Source organism: Ictalurus furcatus, chromosome 20 (assembly GCF_023375685.1).
Source record: "Ictalurus furcatus strain D&B chromosome 20, Billie_1.0, whole genome shotgun sequence".
NCBI classification, from domain to species: Eukaryota; Metazoa; Chordata; class Actinopteri; order Siluriformes; family Ictaluridae; genus Ictalurus; species Ictalurus furcatus.
The window spans coordinates 1,618,926-1,636,465 of record NC_071274.1 but is presented as its reverse complement, the minus strand read 5'-3'; the positions used below and the strand labels follow the sequence as shown (position 1 = coordinate 1,636,465).

The 17,540-nt window shown below is 46.8% G+C and overlaps 1 protein-coding gene across 2 annotated transcripts in view; it reads right to left on the bottom strand.

Annotated features, from left to right (window-relative positions):
* cdh6 (cadherin 6) overlaps nt 1–17,540 on the bottom strand; it is a 32,443-nt gene that overhangs the window by 7,485 nt on the left and 7,418 nt on the right. For both annotated transcript variants that reach the window (XM_053651571.1, XM_053651573.1), the window contains 7 exons: nt 10,127–10,428; nt 7,732–8,026; nt 7,051–7,170; nt 3,541–3,714; nt 2,492–2,679; nt 2,074–2,324; nt 155–291 (listed from right to left, as the gene is read on the bottom strand). In XM_053651571.1, the coding sequence (XP_053507546.1) occupies nt 155–291; nt 2,074–2,324; nt 2,492–2,679; nt 3,541–3,714; nt 7,051–7,170; nt 7,732–8,026; nt 10,127–10,327 (1,366 nt within the window). In that variant the 5' untranslated portion in view covers nt 10,328–10,428. The remainder of the gene's footprint in view (nt 1–154; nt 292–2,073; nt 2,325–2,491; nt 2,680–3,540; nt 3,715–7,050; nt 7,171–7,731; nt 8,027–10,126; nt 10,429–17,540) is intronic.

Below are 17,540 nucleotides of genomic sequence, written 5' to 3'. Positions count from 1 at the left end.
CCAAAACGTCTCTAGATGCAGGTCTGCGTTTTTGTTTGGTTTTAAGGTCCGGACAAGAAGCCGTAATTCTCTCGCCACGCCCTCGCCGTCTCTCAGTTTTATTCGAATGTCAGTGTGATATTTGGACAGATGGAAATGCGTGTGCGTGACTTACTGAACTCGGCGGCGATCACGGAAATATTGTGCCACGCGAGGTCTTCTCGGTCGAGAGGCTTCTGCAGGAATATAGACCCGTTCCCGGCGTGCACGTTAAATATCCGGTCCACGTCCGTGTGCCGATCAATTGTGTACCTGGAAACGACACCATCCTCTGAATCAATACTCCTTAGCGAGGAGCGCTGTCGCTGTGGCGCTGCATACTGAACGAAGAATAATAACGCTTCCTACAAGGTAACTTCGCGTTCGCTGCTAAACACAGGCCCGCCGCTTGGAGAGCACGGGAGCGGCGTGACAGCTTCAAGAAGCAGAACTGATTACATCCACCGAGCCTGAAGGCCTCTCCCGGCCTGTGCCCATTTGTTCTCGGTTCAACGGGAGCTTGCGATATTGCTCTTTCAGACGCAATCATTCAGAGGGATCGCTCCATTTCCTAATTATCCTCCTGATGTTCAGCGAGACCGCGTCGCCCCATCACGACGCCCCGGACGTCTGATAATTACCTGCCCTGAAGTCCTGCTCCCTGTCCGCTGCTCAGCCTCTTTAATTGGGCTTCTTTCTCTTCGCTCTTATTTACCGCCATCTCCGGAGGGGAGCAAATAAAGGAGCCATTTATTGTAGAAACGAATATCTTCATTTATTTTCATAATGGAAGCTTATTACGATTAATTCAATACTGAGACACGATCGGGGGACCTTTCGAATTAAAAGAGGACACCGTGCAGATATGCTCGGTCTCCGCTCGTATTCAAATCGTATAAAGCGAAGCCCTGTAGGTCAAGGTCGTTTAGATCGGCACGGACTGACATTTCAGAATCTCGCACGCCCGCGCGCGTGGAGCCTTTTGTACGCACGGGTAAACCGAATATTGAAAAGAGAAGACGTCTGTCTGACAGAGAAGCTCCGGAGGAAAAACAGAAGCTACAGAGCGGCCCACGCAAGCTGGCGGATTGATTATAATCATTAGTATTATTATTATTATTATTATTCTTCAGAAAGGAAAGAAGAATCTATTATAGGGGAAATACGAATCAAAAGGACCTCCTTGTAAAATCCAGCTCAGCGCAGATGTTTACTTTAGTGCGTACGACTCCACCTGATTTCACTAATTAGGCTTCCTCATTATCTGGAGAGAGAGCTCATTACTGAAATCAGGTGCTTCTGTGCAGAGGACTCGGATCGCTACGATGCAAGACGCTCGCGGTGTAACGACCGAGTCTGAAAACATCACGGTTTCTGCGGTATAAACCCATTATTCCTTGTGCTGTATATATATATATATATATAACACCAAAAGGAAAGAAAAAAGATCAAATCTCTCAATTTCTTAGAAAGATATTTTTAAGAACGTCATTTCCAATAAAATCTGGCACAATGTCAGTATTTATCACTTTGTCATCATCGGCGTTGGCGTGTTCTTCTGTGCGTTCGATAGCCGCCGTGTATGAACGTGCAGCTGAGCTAGCGTCGTATCTTCATCCAGGGCTGGGCGATATGACGATATAATACCGATATTGTGATAAATCATGCACTTTATTTTTTTTTATAATTACAAACTGATGAAAGTGGTGGATTTCATGTTAACATTTTGTACTGAATCTTTAACTTGTAAAATATGAACAATTTTCTTTTTTTTTCCATCCTTTAAATATTATTTTCTAGACAGTTTTGCTGTACGTTTCTACGTAACTAAACCTACGGTATATGTCGTGATGGATATCGTCTTCAAGAATCGTGATATGATATTTTTGTCATATCGCCACACCCCTGTCTAAAACACACATTATAGCACTTAATACAGGGAAATTTGCAGGAATGAATTCCTGAATCTGCAATAATAAACGTAGATGCGTTTTCACTGTAACGTGACTCTATGTGAAACTGTGATGGTAACAGTACACAACGTTAAATGCTTACTTGACCGGGTTGCGGTGCGCGTCCTGATCCACGGCGCTGACCGACCCGATGGCGGTGCCCAGAGCCGCATCCTCTTTCACCTCCATCACGTAGCTGGGCCGCTCGAATCTCGGCGGCTCGTCCTCGTCCTCCACGTTTATCCGCACCGTCGTCAGGTCCTTAGCGTCCACGCTGACGAAGCGCGGGTCCGGGTGTGTGTTACGCACCTGCAACTGCAGCGTGTACGACTTCTTTTTCTCGTAATCGAGAGGCTGCGGAGAGAAACAAAGCGCCCACGTTGTGTACTCGGTTCAATCAGGACAATCACACGCAGGCCTGCTGAGCTGAGGTAAGTCATTATTTCACAGCACGGATTCCTCTAATGAGATGGTAGTCAGGGCTGCACGCGCAGCAGGTGGGAGGAAGAAACCGGCGTTACCTTTATGATGCTCAGGATGCCATTCTGGGTGGTTTTGTTAACCGTTATAGAGAAAACGTCCAGGCCGTCTCCGCCCACCACCGTGTAGTCCATCTCGGCGTTCAGCCCGATGTCGGCGTCCGAGGTTTGAACCTCACCCACCTTTGTTCCGAGCTCGCTCAACTCGGGAACGCTGAACTGATACACACCTTAGAGACGGAGATCACACGCCTCAGATTATGTGCTCTTATTTTACAATGTAAAGCCACTCTGGAACACAAGACCAGTTCTATAAATACACAATCGGTATTTGTTTTTTTCCCTATATACCTCCGTGCACCTCGATCAGCGATCAGACGAAGATCAGACGAGGATCAGACGAGGCTGACGGTATAACGTTTATCACTAGGCTGATTTTTTTTTCCCACGTCCGCCATTTTTATTCTCCACTTTCTCACACAAACAACCCGTTAGGAAACTGAAATGCACTTTAATGTCGTGGAACGTCCGTGAAACGTTTAGGAAACGTACGTTATAGCAGTCATTAACAACTCTCTCTCCGCGCTCTCGTTTTTGTCGGTTAATTAGACAAAAATATGCAGCTTGTGAATTAACCAGAAACCGAAAAGCTCCGACAGACGCCTCTCCCCTACATCACGATGTCGTGTTTCGCTTTGTTACATAAAAACAGGCTTAGATTATGTGGAGCGTCTCCCTGAGCACGAGTTGTTACTATAGAAATTATAACGTATTACGACGACGGCATTCGTGTCCGTTAGCTAGCTAGCTGCTAATTTCACCATACGTTATTACAATATGTTGTAGCTTTGACTTTTCAGCCTTGTTCGATTCGTTCTCCTACTGTCCCGGTGATAAATGTATGATGTGTTCACCCCTGATGTGGTTGTTTGATTTGTATTCATTTGCTGAAGCACGCTGATGAGTTATTCCGTCATGCAGTGCGCGTAGACTAAGAGTTCATGAGCTAAATCCTCAGCAAACAGCAGTGAGTGGTGTTCTGAGTGGTTCATCTTCACAGTGTGTGTTGTAGTGCGGTGCTGCAGCCTTACTCTTTACAAACTGAGGAGGATTGTCGTTCACGTCAGTCAGCGTGATGTTGACTATAGTGGAGCCCATTAAGCCGCCTCTCTGGCCCGCCATATCCTTGGCTTCGATCACTACCTGGTAATGCTCCCTCTGCTCTCTGTCCATGTCCGAGGGCCCTAAGGCTGTCCGGATTATGCCTGAAGGAAACACGGGTATGTGTGGGTTGCTTGTTGTTGGTTTTTTTCCCCCCTCACACACACACACACACACACACACGAAAACACAGAGAGAGAGAGAGAGAGAGAGAGAGAGAGAGAGAGAAATGCACTTCGTTGTGTTTTTCTGCGAAAGCTCCATAATGTACTGATCATCATTACGTGCTATGGAGACAGTTAAAGCTGCGTTTGCTCCGCCGCATGACGATGATGATCGCGCAACGAAGAGACTCTGGGGAAAGAGCTAAAAAAACCGTAGTTGTGATGGAAACGTGGTTAAAAACCTCAGCGTGTTGGAGCAGCGCAGAGCTCGTTGCGTGCGCGCTGACCCTTATGTTGCCTTGGAGATTGTAATTGGCATCAGCAGCCTCAACTGGGATGCAGCTGCAGGTAGTGAATTATCTGGGCTGAAGGATAAAAGCGGGTGCTTTCCGCGGCGTTGCTTTCTGCAGCCGAGCCAAGCAGACCGTGTAGCGATGAAGCGCTCCAAATCTTACAGTGTGCAAGTAAAGCCTCTACGGTGAACGTAAGGTTGTACTCCGGCCTAGCGGATACGTTTGGAATCCGGGACTTCTAGATGATGTAAAGAGAGCTAGTGTCTAGTTATTCCACTAGGGGGCAATAAACTCAGGGCTGTAACCTTAGCTACCAGATACAGTGGTATCATCAAATATCGTATCGTATCGTATCATCACAGATACAGTGGTATCGTCAAATATCGTATCCTCACAGATACAGTGGTATCATCAAATATCGTATCATCACAGATACAGTAGTATCGTCAAATATCGTATCGCATCATCATAGATACAGTAATATCGTATCCTCACAGATACAGTAATATCGTATCCTCACAGATACAGTGGTATCGTCAAATTTCGTATCATCACAGATACAGTGGTATCGTCAAATATCGTATCGCATCATCATAGATACAGTAATATCGTATCCTCACAGATACAGTAATATCGTATCCTCACAGATACAGTAATATCGTATCATCACAGATACAGTGGTATCGTCAAATTTCGTATCCTCACAGATACAGTGGTATCGTCAAATTTCGTATCATCACAGATACAGTGGTATCGTCAAATTTCGTATCATCACAGATACAGTGGTATCGTCAAATATCGTATCGTATCTTCACAGATACAGTAGTATCGTCAAATATCGTATCGCATCATCATAGATACAGTAATATCGTATCCTCACAGATACAGTAATATCGTATCCTCACAGATACAGTAATATCGTATCCTCACAGATACAGTGGTATCGTCAAATTTCGTATCCTCACAGATACAGTGGTATCGTCAAATTTCGTATCATCACAGATACAGTGGTATCGTCAAATATCGTATCGCATCATCACAAATACAGTAGTATCGTCAAATATCGTACTGCATCATCACAGATACAGTAACATCGTATCATCACAGATACAGTGGTATAATCAAATACTGAATAATTTCGTATCGTCACAGATTCAGTGCTTTCATCAAATATCGTATTGCTGCCTTAAGAATTGAAATCGTATCATATCCTGTAGAAGCCTGAAGTCATGTACACCCCGGCTCGAAGAAAATGCTAGAAAACAAAGAAAGTATCAACTGCAAATGGTCATAAATCTGTCACAGATGGCTGTTGGAGCGGTTCATCTGTTACATCTCAAAAAAAAAAAAAGTCGCACTCCAAATCCAAGTCTAGGATCTGCGGTGAGGGTTTGTGTTTTTTCTCGGAATGGCACGATTAACCTTGGGTCCTGATGGATATATCTCTTTTATGACTTACACGTGTACCGTCGTCCGTGTCACATCTGGACTCGGCCGTATCGCTGTTAAGCTGGACACTAATCTGCTGCATGAGCTTTTTGTGTTTCTGTTTAAACAAAGACCTCTGCTGGCGACGGTCCAGGGTTCACATTATAATGATTAAACTGCTCTGAGTTTGTTTGACTAAAGTGCTCGAGTGGGAGGGCCATAATGCAAACCTTTCACATTACTGAAACGCTCTCTGCATTCTTCTGTAAAATCTATTTTATTCTCTTTCTCTGTGCAATGTATTGTATTTCTCTCTCTCTCAATCTCTCTCTCTCTCACTCTCTCTCAATCTCTCTCTCTCACGCTCTCTCAATCTCTCTCTCACCCTCTCTCAATCTCTCTCTCACCCTCTCTCAATCTCTCTCTCACGCTCTCTCAATCTCTCTCTCTCACTCTCTCTCAATCTCTCTCTCTCACGCTCTCTCAATCTCTCTCTCACCCTCTCTCAATCTCTCTCTCACCCTCTCTCAATCTCTCTCTCTCACGCTCTCTCAATCTCTCTCTCACGCTCTCTCAATCTCTCTCTCACTCTCTCTCAATCTCTCTCTCACGCTCTCTCAATCTCTCTCTCTCACCCTCTCTCAATCTCTCTCTCACGCTCTCTCAATCTCTCTCTCTCACTCTCTCTCAATCTCTCTCTCACGCTCTCTCAATCTCTCTCTCTCACGCTCTCTCAATCTCTCTCTCACTCTCTCTCAATCTCTCTCTCACGCTCTCTCAATCTCTCTCTCTCACCCTCTCTCAATCTCTCTCTCACGCTCTCTCAATCTCTCTCTCTCACTCTCTCTCAATCTCTCTCTCACCCTCTCTCAATCTCTCTCTCTCACGCTCTCTCAATCTCTCTCTCACGTTCACTCAATCTCTCTCTCACTCTCTCTCAATCTCTCTCTGTCACGCTCTCTCAATCTCTCTCTCTCACTCTCAATCTCTCTCTCTCACACTCTCTCAATCTCTCTCTCACCCTCTCTCAATCTCTCTCTCTCACGCTCTCTCAATCTCTCTCTCACCCTCTCTCAATCTCTCTCTCTCACGCTCTCTCAATCTCTCTCTCACGTTCACTCAATCTCTCTCTCTCACTCTCAATCTCTCTCTCTCACGCTCTCTCAATCTCTCTCTCATGCTCTCTCAATCTCTCTCTCACTCTCAATCTCTCTCTCTCACGCTCTCTCAATCTCTCTCTCACGCTCTCTCAATCTCTCTCTCTCTCACTCAATCTCTCTCTCACGCTCTCTCAATCTCTCTCACACAATCTCTCTCTCACTCTCTCTCAATCTCTCTCCCTCACACTCTCTCAATCTCTCTCTCTCACTCAATCTCTCTCTCTCACACAATCTCTCTCTCACTCTTTCTCTCCCTCTCTCTCTCAATCTCTCTCTCATGCTCTCTCACTCACGCTCTCTCTCTCTCTCTCTCTCTCTCAATCTTTCTCTCATTCTCTCTCTCACTCACTCTCAGATTCTGATGAAAACACACCATTCTGGATGGACCATCTGACCTGTGTTTGACTCGACGGAGAAGTACGGGTGGCCCTGGCTGATGCTGTAGACCAGTTTTGCGCTCAATCCGAACATCTCGTCGTCTGCGTCATGGGCCGTCACCTGAATAACCGAAGTGCCTTAGAAAACAAACAATCAAACAAACAAAAAGATGAAGGATTTAAAACAGTATTTAACTTCTACAGTTATAGCTGGAATAATCATTTAAATCAGGGGTGTTTGACTAAAATCTCCATCCAGCTGCATAAAATTTCTCCTTTACAAAGATCCAGATAAGCCTTAACTAACCTGACTCAACATTTACCTTTTAACTCTTTACCGTTAATAATTATCTTACAGCTATGAATAGGACTATAGGTTCAGATGAAGCGGTGCATCGTGGTATTTATTAAAAGCAATCCAAAAATCATAGTCAAAGTTTGTAGTATGTGTTTAATAAATATGTTATAACACATGCGTTTCTGTCCAGTAGTCTTAGCTAGTTACGGCCGTTTGACTAGTCTCTACCAAGTTAATTTGCATAAAAGTGATTAGCTGATTTACATAAATGCATGTGATTGGATAAGCTGCAGCACTGTTTTGAATAGAGAAGCTGTGATGTTTGGGAAAACTAAAGAAAAAATATATTTTTACATAATTTTTAAAAAATCTGGAAAAAAAAAAGTTTTAAAACAGCATACCGGTGTGTGACCTCTCAGGGACGCTAGCCGTGTAAACCTCCTTCTCAAACTTGGGCTCGTTGTCGTTGATGTCGTGGAGTTTGACGATGAACTCCGTCTCGGGTTCTAAGGGCTGGCCGTTCTTCTTGTTGACGGCTTGAGCTCGGAGCATGTAGGACGGCTTCTCCTCTCGGTCCAGGCTTCGCGTGGCGTGCAGATCACCCGAGTTTGCGTCGATCACGAAGATGGTCCCGGCACCTTCGCCCGTCAGGACATACATCACCGTGCCGTCTCCTCGATCCATATCGGAGTGAAGCTGTGGACGGGATATCGTTCGAGCCATTCGTCAGCGACCTCCAGATCTGTCTTTTAGCTGATAACGCTCCCTAAATGTCACGTTACACTCGGGATACTTTAACTGAAAACAATAAACTGAAAAGGAACTCTCTGTCTCTCTCTCCCTCTCTCTCTCTCTCTCACTCTCGCTCGCTCACTGCAGGTACTGTCGAGCCAATATGTGCAGATGAGCTCTTGTGAAATTGAGTTCTGATTGCTTATCACATGAAAGTAAGAAACATCAAATGTGCAATCAAGGTGAATACATATTCATTAGAAAGAGAGCCAGTCACACCTGCTGTCTCTATGAGGCGCGGTCCTTTTTTTTTTTTTTTCTATCTGCGTTTCATGAGCGAAAAAATTCAAACATCGCCGTCGTGCCATCCTTCGCGTCCGGTGTTTGAAACCCGTCTTGCAATTCCAGTCACCGATTCGCTTCGAGTGGGAATTTTTTTTGTTACTTTTTAATGCTAAAGGAGTGAATTCGTGAATCTGATTTTCCTTTAAAAAAAAAAACCCCAGCAACTTCTGATGAAGGAAAAGAGGATTACTTTCACAGTTCTGAGTGGGCTGAAGTGAATCATTGTTTTGGAGATATATAATTAAATTAAACCACACCTGTTCTTTGCATGTGAAAATCAGAACCTTTTGTTGTTTAAAAAAAAACCACCCAGAATCGTATTCAAACACAATGACTCTTCAGTGCCTTACAGCCCTCCTGAGACGTGTTTTGGAATTCATCCTCCGCTACTCTCGTTCTTCACGCTCTCAGAGGCAAAAAAGATTTTTTTTTCTTCCCGATGTCAGAAAGCGGCGTTCATGTCTATAAATCCGTAACCCCACCTGGAAATCCTCTCAGGAACCCTTTTACATTCTTCTCATGCCAGAGATGGAGGTGGTATAAATTCTGCGACCCCAGCAACCCGACACGAACAGCCCGCTGCACCATGACCCTTTTCCAAACGTCGAAGCGCTGAGAATTTCCTTTTTTTATCCTATATTCTAATCTTTGATCCTCTGTCGAGACCCTTCTGCCTGTGATGGTGGGCCGCGCTAACGGCCCGAGCTTTCGGCCTTCTCCTCGTCTTCGACCTGGCAGGATCCGTGCTGGAGAAACACCGCCATCACCTAGCCCACGCTTTTTCATCTTCTCCAAGCGCCGGTTATTAAAAGACAGGCAGCTGAGAGATAGAGGATTAAGAAAGATGATGAAACTTTTCTCTCGGCTGTCTGAGTTTTCTGATTCCAATACTGTTTTCGCACGTCTCGTCTGCCGTGTAGAAGCGAGAACGCTCGCACGCGATGGACGGTACGGTTTTGGCACGCAAAAACAAACACAGCTTTGGCGTTTTTGGCATAAGTAGCAGTGAAATATAAAGACGGAGGTTAGCGGTCTGCCTCGCACCTCCAGGGTTGTGGGCTCGATTCCCGACGGAGTTTGCACGTTCTTCCCATCCGGGTACTCTGGGTTCCTCCCGCAGTCCGAAAGACATGCGTTGTAGGCTGATTGGCATCTCTAAACTGTCTGCAGTGTGTGAGTATGTGTGTGATTGCACCCTGCGATGGGTTTGCACCCTGTCCGGAATGTCCCCTGGGATACCCTGTGTAGGATAAGCGGTACAGAAACTGGATGGATGGATGGATGGAGGGGTGGATGGATGGGCAAAACTGAGACCATCATACCATGGCATAACGTGTCACACCTTTTCACAACTCACATTAGACGAACAACGGTCTTCTGTGGTTCTTGCTCTGTGGAGAACCCTCAAGTTCATGCAAAACCTCGTCCAACAGTTATTTTCGTTAGCGCGTCTCTAGGATTTGTACGTTCTAATCTGAAATGGTGTTCGACTGCTCATCTGTACCTCCTTTGTTGTACCTTGAGCACATATAGTGAACAGGAACGATCTTATGAGAGTTTAAAACGAAAACCGAGGAGAACCTCGTACAGTTTATACGGTGGAATGGGAACACAGTGTAATTACTGCTTGTGGCTTTACAGGCTCATTGATATTCCAGCACTATAACTTTAAAGCTACTCTATCTTGAGCATCTAATTGGCATGAAAATGCTTCCCTACCTTGCCGATGTACTGATAATCACTGCCGGTGTACTCCTCCTGCAGAAAGAACTGCTTCCACATCCATCCTCTCTTGGAGCGCTTCAGAGTCTCCGTGTTCCACTCTCGCCGCCACGCGTCCTTTCCTCTCAAAAGCGTCATCGCGGCGTCCGCGCTAAAGGCCGCCCACGCCCAGAACAGGAACGCCGTCAAAGTCCTCATATCGTCTTCTTCGGTCCTATCTGCCCAGGTTAAAGCTCTGTAGAGTGGAGATTGCGGCCACCCTCATAGTCCGGCGTTCTGGCTCGATGCTTCAGGGTCACCTAAAAAAACCAAAATCAAAACAACAACAAAAATAAACCCAAAAGAGCGACTAATTAATTGGACGGAGGAAGCGTCTAAGACTTTCATTAGAGCTGACCCGAGCCCCATATCAACATTACAACTGTCCCTTAATTGGAAGGCGCCGTTTAGGGAACGTATGACGGCCGTGCCACGGGGCGACTGAGCCGGATCCGCCGCTGATATCTATATAATTGGTGTCCCGTGGTTTAGAGAGCGTGAAGCGGAAAGTGGAGTTCTGCAGGAACCCGTTTAGCACGGGAGAGATGAAACTCGCATGAGCTCGCTTCCTCTCTCAGCTGACGAGCATTAGCCTCTGACTCGGAAAGCGCTGCAAAAACAAGTAAACGGCTCACGCAAATCCATTATCAATTAATCAATAGGAGTCCACTCTAAATGCCTCGATTTAAAGACTACAGCACTTGTGTAGCAATTGAGTCCACCCCCCCAACACACACACACACACACACACACACTAAAAACACCCTCAGTTGGCCAGAGAGGTGTTCAGCGTGGGCAGTTTGATTGGCAGGAATGAGACGAATTAACACGGTCTAACTGCGCTGACCTCTCGGAGATCAGAGACGAAAGCGTTCTGTTGCCACATAATAATTCCTGTTTCTACATCAATCTTAAAGGTGGCTTACACCTGGCTTTGCACCCCCTCCCTGACCCCCCTTCTCTTTTCTTTTCACGCTTTATAGAGTAGATTGCAAATGTGATTGGGGACGGGAGGCGAGACAGCCGTTCCCGGCGTGAAGTGCATTTATACGTCTCCGAGATTTTGATTTACAATAGCGCCGGTGACATTTGCGTGCGTTCGTCCGTCAGTACGAAACCACCGAAGGTCAACGGTAGACGGAGCGACGGTTCAAGGGCCAGGGATTCAGAAGAAAAAGCGACGTTTGCACGATTCGTTCTTTTAGTACGTTGATACGTGAACGCACGCTCGCGTGCACGCACTCACGCACGCTGCTTCTTAGCTTTTCATCCTGCTTATCATTCCGTTATGACTGCCTTTAATTGAACGGGCTAACAATAGACGCTGGGTCGTATTGATTTGCTGTCAGACTCGATGTGTGTGCAGTTCGGTGTGTGTGGGCATAACAAAGAAAGACAAAGGAGTCACAGGTCTTGCGATTGTAGTTTATGTAAGTTATGGAGGTCCAAACTCTAGAGTCAGAGCGCGTTTAAGTCAAACTCAGCGCCGTGACCTGCCAAATCCCCCGACGCTCGGCTGGACCCGAAGCGCTTTGGTGCAGGCCGCAAAATGTCCGCCCTGGTTCGTTTACGATTCCAACCTGCTGCTGCGAGAGCGAGAGAGAGAGAGAGAGAGAGAGAGAGACGTGGGTAGAGGAGCGTAGAAGCTCCCCTGCTGTCCATAAACCTGAGCGCACGCTCCATAAAACTCAACGTGACACCTGGACTCCATGCTGTCCGTCATCTCTGTGACTCGTATGCATGCTAATATGCCACCACGTTTGCTTGTACGCTTGATGTCTGAGTTTGACGTTAGCGGCGGATCAGCGCTTATGCGGGTTTATTATTTTTTTGTCTGACTAATCAACGCTGCTTTTGTAGTTTGCGCCTTTATGTTTATGCGCAGCGTCCTCGCGGCCTAATTAGCAAACGCGGCATATCGCACCAACCTTACACTTTTGTTTTCAGACTACTTAGCATTACGTCTGACCTTGAGCCATCAGCAGTTGCCGGGATTTATTTTAACCAATTTTTTCCCTTGTTTTCAGTCCTCCTCAAAGACACAGTCCCCTTCGAGTCTCTTGGGAGAGGCAGAGACTGGCGAGGTGGTGGTAACGACTGACAGGCGGAGGGGATGGGGGGAGTGTGTAAGAATCAACGACACCTGTGGAGGATGCATGAGCTGGCGGGACATGGTGTGTGTGTGTGTGTGTGCGAGGCAGGGGCTCTAAGCGTAGCCGTTGATGCTAGCTCTGGCACACAGCGGACAGTCGCAGCCCTCCTGATGAGTCCCGCAGGGGCAATTAGGAGCAAGAGAAGAAGAGTGTCAGCCACGGGCGGTGACAGATAACAAGTCCTGCTGCAGCACAGCCCGCCAAACACACACACACACACACACACACACACACAACACACTGTCTCCCACTTCTCCTATATGATGAACAAGGTAGCTAGAAACGCCTGGCCTCCTCCAGTCTCCGAAATAGGCCAGTTGTCTCTTTGTGCCTAAGCAAATGTTTGATTATCCCGACTCATTGGCGCTCGATTAGCAGATCAGCGAACGGAAAAAAGAGCGAGCTCTCATCTCGTCTGCGCGGAATGGAAGGAGACACATGCCATGTCGGATTGTGGCCCTCTCACAGCGAGGAGCGAAGGCGAAGCGGAGATCAGGTGAAGGGAAATTGAGTGTGGGTGGCACGCTCGAACACATCAGAGCTGATCCTGTTTCCAGTCGCTAGACTAGCAAACCCAAGCAGCCAGTCCATGTCATTCCCCAGGGGGGCGCAGCAGGTAATCGATACTCATCGACCCGTCCGTCGTCTGTTTGGGAGAGGTGGGGAATTTGAGTTGGGGGGGGGGGGGGGACTGAAGGGGCTGTCTAGACTGCTTGGGTTTTAGAATGCTATGCTATTACTGCTCCAGGAGAACGATGATTGATTTGCTCATCTTGGTTGTAATTTTTTTCCATATCCCTCCCGCTGTCCATTTTCCTCGGCTATTTATACTTATCTACGACCGTGTCCGATTACGGCCCTGATAAAAGATCATGGTGGATGGAACACGGACGCTGGGCGACTTTTTCAGGTGGATGAACGTCACCGTGAGCAAAACGGAAAAGTAAAGACCGCAGTCGCCGTACGAGCTCGCGCACCGGTGGGCGCTATTAACCCTTCACTGCATGGTGTTGCCGAACGGCAACAATTATTTTATCTCCAATTTCATACAAAACTGCTATTTTCCTGTGTAACAAATGATAGAACAGAAGAATGAGGTGCTTGTTTTCTTCCACATTTACAAAGACAGATAAGAAGGTTGATGGAAGATGGCAGAGTTGAGCATGCTAGTGAAACCTACAGTACAAGACGCTCGGGAGAAACGTCCCGGAGGTCTGTTTGTTATGACTGATCACAGGTTTGGTCTAAAAGGTGCCACGAAGACGAAATGGTAAACAAACTCTCCGCCGTGGAAGCCGGCCCGACGTCTCACCGCCTTCAACTCTTTTCTCGCAAACAATCCGTTTCTTGTTTTAAACACCGAAAACACCGCGTTAAGAAGCTTGGAGCATGTGATGGTGCTTACTGTGAGGGGGCTAAAACTTCATCCAAGGCGTAATCCTGCTTCCTAGGCCCCCCGTAGGTCCTCCTAATCTCCTCTGCACTGCAACATGTGCACTTCATTCTCCACAGGAACAGATAATGGATTTAAATGATCGAGGGGTTTTGTTTTTTTTTTTCATCCCAATGGGACGACCATGTGCACCAACACAATTAGTGTCAGGGAGCACTGCCCGGACCAGATGGGACCTCTTAATTACGTAACGCGAGAGGCCATAATGTGGTCTGTGAGTCAATGACTCTGTTACTTCTGCTCGACATCAGTGGAGGTCTGAAAACACGCCGGCTTTTTAACGTGTTTACAAAGGAACTCGACAGGATGCTCGCTTGCGAAGGAACCTCCACGAGCAACCTGCTGCATCTCTGCATTGTCTAGCTGTTCAAATACCAACCTGTTAACCTGTGTGTGTGCGTTTGTGTGTGTGTGTGTGTGTGTGTGTGTGGTGTTTACGGCTGTGTTGCATTTCTGTTTGTCTGTGGTTCCCTGGGTGAGGGGAGGAGAAGCCGGCGTGAGAATGGAAGCTGTGTGAAGAACTCAGCATTGTGCCGGACTACTGGAATGCCGTCCTCTATTGCCATGCAAATGAGCCTGTGTGTGTGCGTGTGTGTGTGTGTGTGTGTGTGTGTGTGTGGGCTTGCTTGTCACTTCCACCTCATTGACAAATACGCAAATCAGGAGCCCTGCTAATAGAGCTGTTGCTTGTAGTCCGAGTCGAGGAGAATTTTTTCACGGCTTGTCGTCGATATTTATCGCACGTCTTTCCCACGAGGCCTTTAACAGCCTGACAGCGCCATTAACTCATCTGTACACTCGCGACTCGGGGGCGCTTTACGTGCCGACCGGAGCTTCACGCGCCGGCAGCTCCATAACTATCAAAAGTCTCGGAGTAGGCTTTCGCTTTACGGAGTACGATTTACACGCACGTGGGAAAAGGATCCGTGTTAGGGCTGGATATCAATATGACAATTGAATAAAAACGAATGCTGGACAGGCCACGCCCACAAGCGATAATAGTAGCAGTTTTTAAACGTACACGAGAGCAACACTACAACCTGAGACACAGACAGGCGTTTTTTTTCCCCCCTAATTTAATATTCGGGACATGATTAAACTTCTCCGCCATTTTGTTTGTTCGTTTCCGCCATTTTTAAAATTCGCTCGCACGCTCGAATCTCTCCCGTCTCTAGACTACTACGTGCGTGAGGTCATGTGAAAACCTTACACGTTTTTTTCCACGCAGCCCTAAACCTCGATCGTTTTTTTTTTTTTAAAAAAACAACAACAACTTTGTACAGCTTTTAATACTTTTTTTTTTTTTTTTTTTACAATCAAGATAACTTTCATTTGAAAAGGTTGCTTTATGTCGTCTTGATTGCAATCACAACATCGCCTGACATTTCGGTTCTGCTCCTACGCTGAGCGACAGGGACGAAAAAAAAAAAAGGGGGGGGGGGACGGAAAAAAAAAAACCTATTAAAAAAATTAATCGATAATGGCATTTATTGACATTAAGCACAGAAATAGAACTGAAAAGCGTAAAGCTGTACCGCGACGAATAAATGAAAAAACGCGAAAGCCCGTGGCGGCGTCTGGGACAGTGATGGAATGAAAATGTTGTAGAGGTCGTCGGAGGCGAGTGGAGAAGAAAGGTTAAAGGATCCTGATTAGACAGATTTCATCCCGTCTTCTTATTCTCTTCCGTGCTTTGGGAGAGCTGAACTCGGCGGCCCTGGAGTTGTCAGGTTATTAGCGTGTGCTACGACGTGCGGCGACGTGCTGCGACGTGCTCGTCTCGTTGCTCTAGTGGAACAGAAAAGCGTCCGCTCGGGTTCTGCGTGAGGGAAGGAGCTGCTGTACGGGGTTGCATCGGCTGCTCTTTGCTTTTTGGCCATAGTTTAATTTGGCCTATTTTAGCCTTCACACACACATACACACACACATGGAGCAATGTGTCAGTGTTGTGAAGCACACTTGGCAAGCGTTGCTAGTCAGTAATTTGTAGCGCACGCTAATGATCCACTCTCGCTTTGGACCGACTTGAGAATAATCAATTGGAATTGCAAAAGACAACAGAGGAACGACCCGAGCTAATGGAGGGAGGCCATTATCGGGTCGCGCTGAATGTGGGAAACGAGATCGGGATCGGGAAACGGGAAAAAACAAGGCGTGCGGGGACAAAAAGGCCATTCGTACGAGTCGGCCGTTATTGCTGCCTTCTGAGGCCAGAGTGTCGCAAAGCTGAGCGTTACAAGAAGCTGGAGAGGTTTCATTATGCGCAGAGAAACATTCAACCTCAGCTGTGATGTAATAATAGCGTCTTAAACCCGGGACGGACCCGGAACGCCGTCGTCATCCGTCCCTCGCAGTGACCGATGGGAAACGGTGAGCGAAGTCTCCACGCGAGGCCCGTTTGCTCCGCGTCCTGGAATCCATCCGGACGTCAGACGTCTTCCAGAGACACGTACGTTCGTGAAAAACAAATCGGGGTCGCGTCTCATAACACGCGTCTCCTTTTCGCCGTACTGTGTGACTGTACAGACTTCGCTTGCTCACGTGATCGTGATCGTGATCGTTACAGCTAACGACTCGTTACGTTTGTTTACAGTTTTCACGTGTTCCTGCAACTCATAAGACGTAACTAATAATAAAACAAAAACGCTGACTGGATGCTAGCGGCTAGCAGCTACAGCCGACTAGGAAGCGTTTTTTTTTTTTTGTAATTTATTTTTCGTTGTAACGACGTAACATGTACACTGTGTCTGGCCACGCCCCCTTCTTTTATCCTTTACACTAACAGTCATCCTTCGACGATAGTCAAAGGGCTTGACGGAGCAACACAAGATCACACAGCCCTGCAGGCCTTCATACCACCTGATGTGACAATTCTCATCATTGTGTCCTCTCTCTCTCTCTCTCTCTCTCTCTCTCTCTCTCTCTCTCTCTCTCTGTTAAATTGTCGGCCTACAGCGAGCAGGTTTGAGTGAATGGATGACGTCCAGGCGAAACGAGCGCTCCGTTTTAACCTGGAGCTGCCGAGGCAGATTGCATCAGCTCAGCCACACACACACACACACACACACACACACACACACTCAAGACCTTTTTACTACAAATTACACCCTGCACTGAAGGGAAAGTCAATTCCACAAGCCGCCGTCTTCAATCTTAAAGATGACAGGCTCTAGCCGTTTCCCAGGATGCACTACACACTGTGGACTCGACTTCCTCATACACGAAGGCGAACGTCTGCCGCGTAACGAATAAAACGCTGCGATGACGCAGTTACTGTTACCACGGTAACAGTAAGCCGGGTCGTTTTCTATAACAGCACAGTCGAGCGTGTTATTCCTCTTATACCGCGGCGTAACGTGCCGACGATGACGGTTTTTCCGGTGAATAACGAAAACAACACGCCGTAGTTTTTATCCTTTTGTAGTTACGTTTAACGCCGTGAAAACCTGTTAGTTCCTGTTCTCGCAGCTTGGTTCTCTCACGTCGATGAGAAACCACAAAAAGCGTAAAAACTCCTCTGTCCTGAACATGTCGGAAACTCGACCTCTGACTGCTCCGAAGTCCTGACACTGGAGACTCCTTCCATCAACATTACCCTTAATGACAAGAAAAGGAGAATATAACAGGGATGGCTTCAGCATCCTGGCTGCTAAAAGCTTCCTCCAGGGTTCCTTCTCGCTTTTGGTAATAACTTGTCATTTTATTTGATGTCGAGAGAACTTATTATAAGTCGAATAATAAATACGGGTTCTTTCATCCGTCGTGG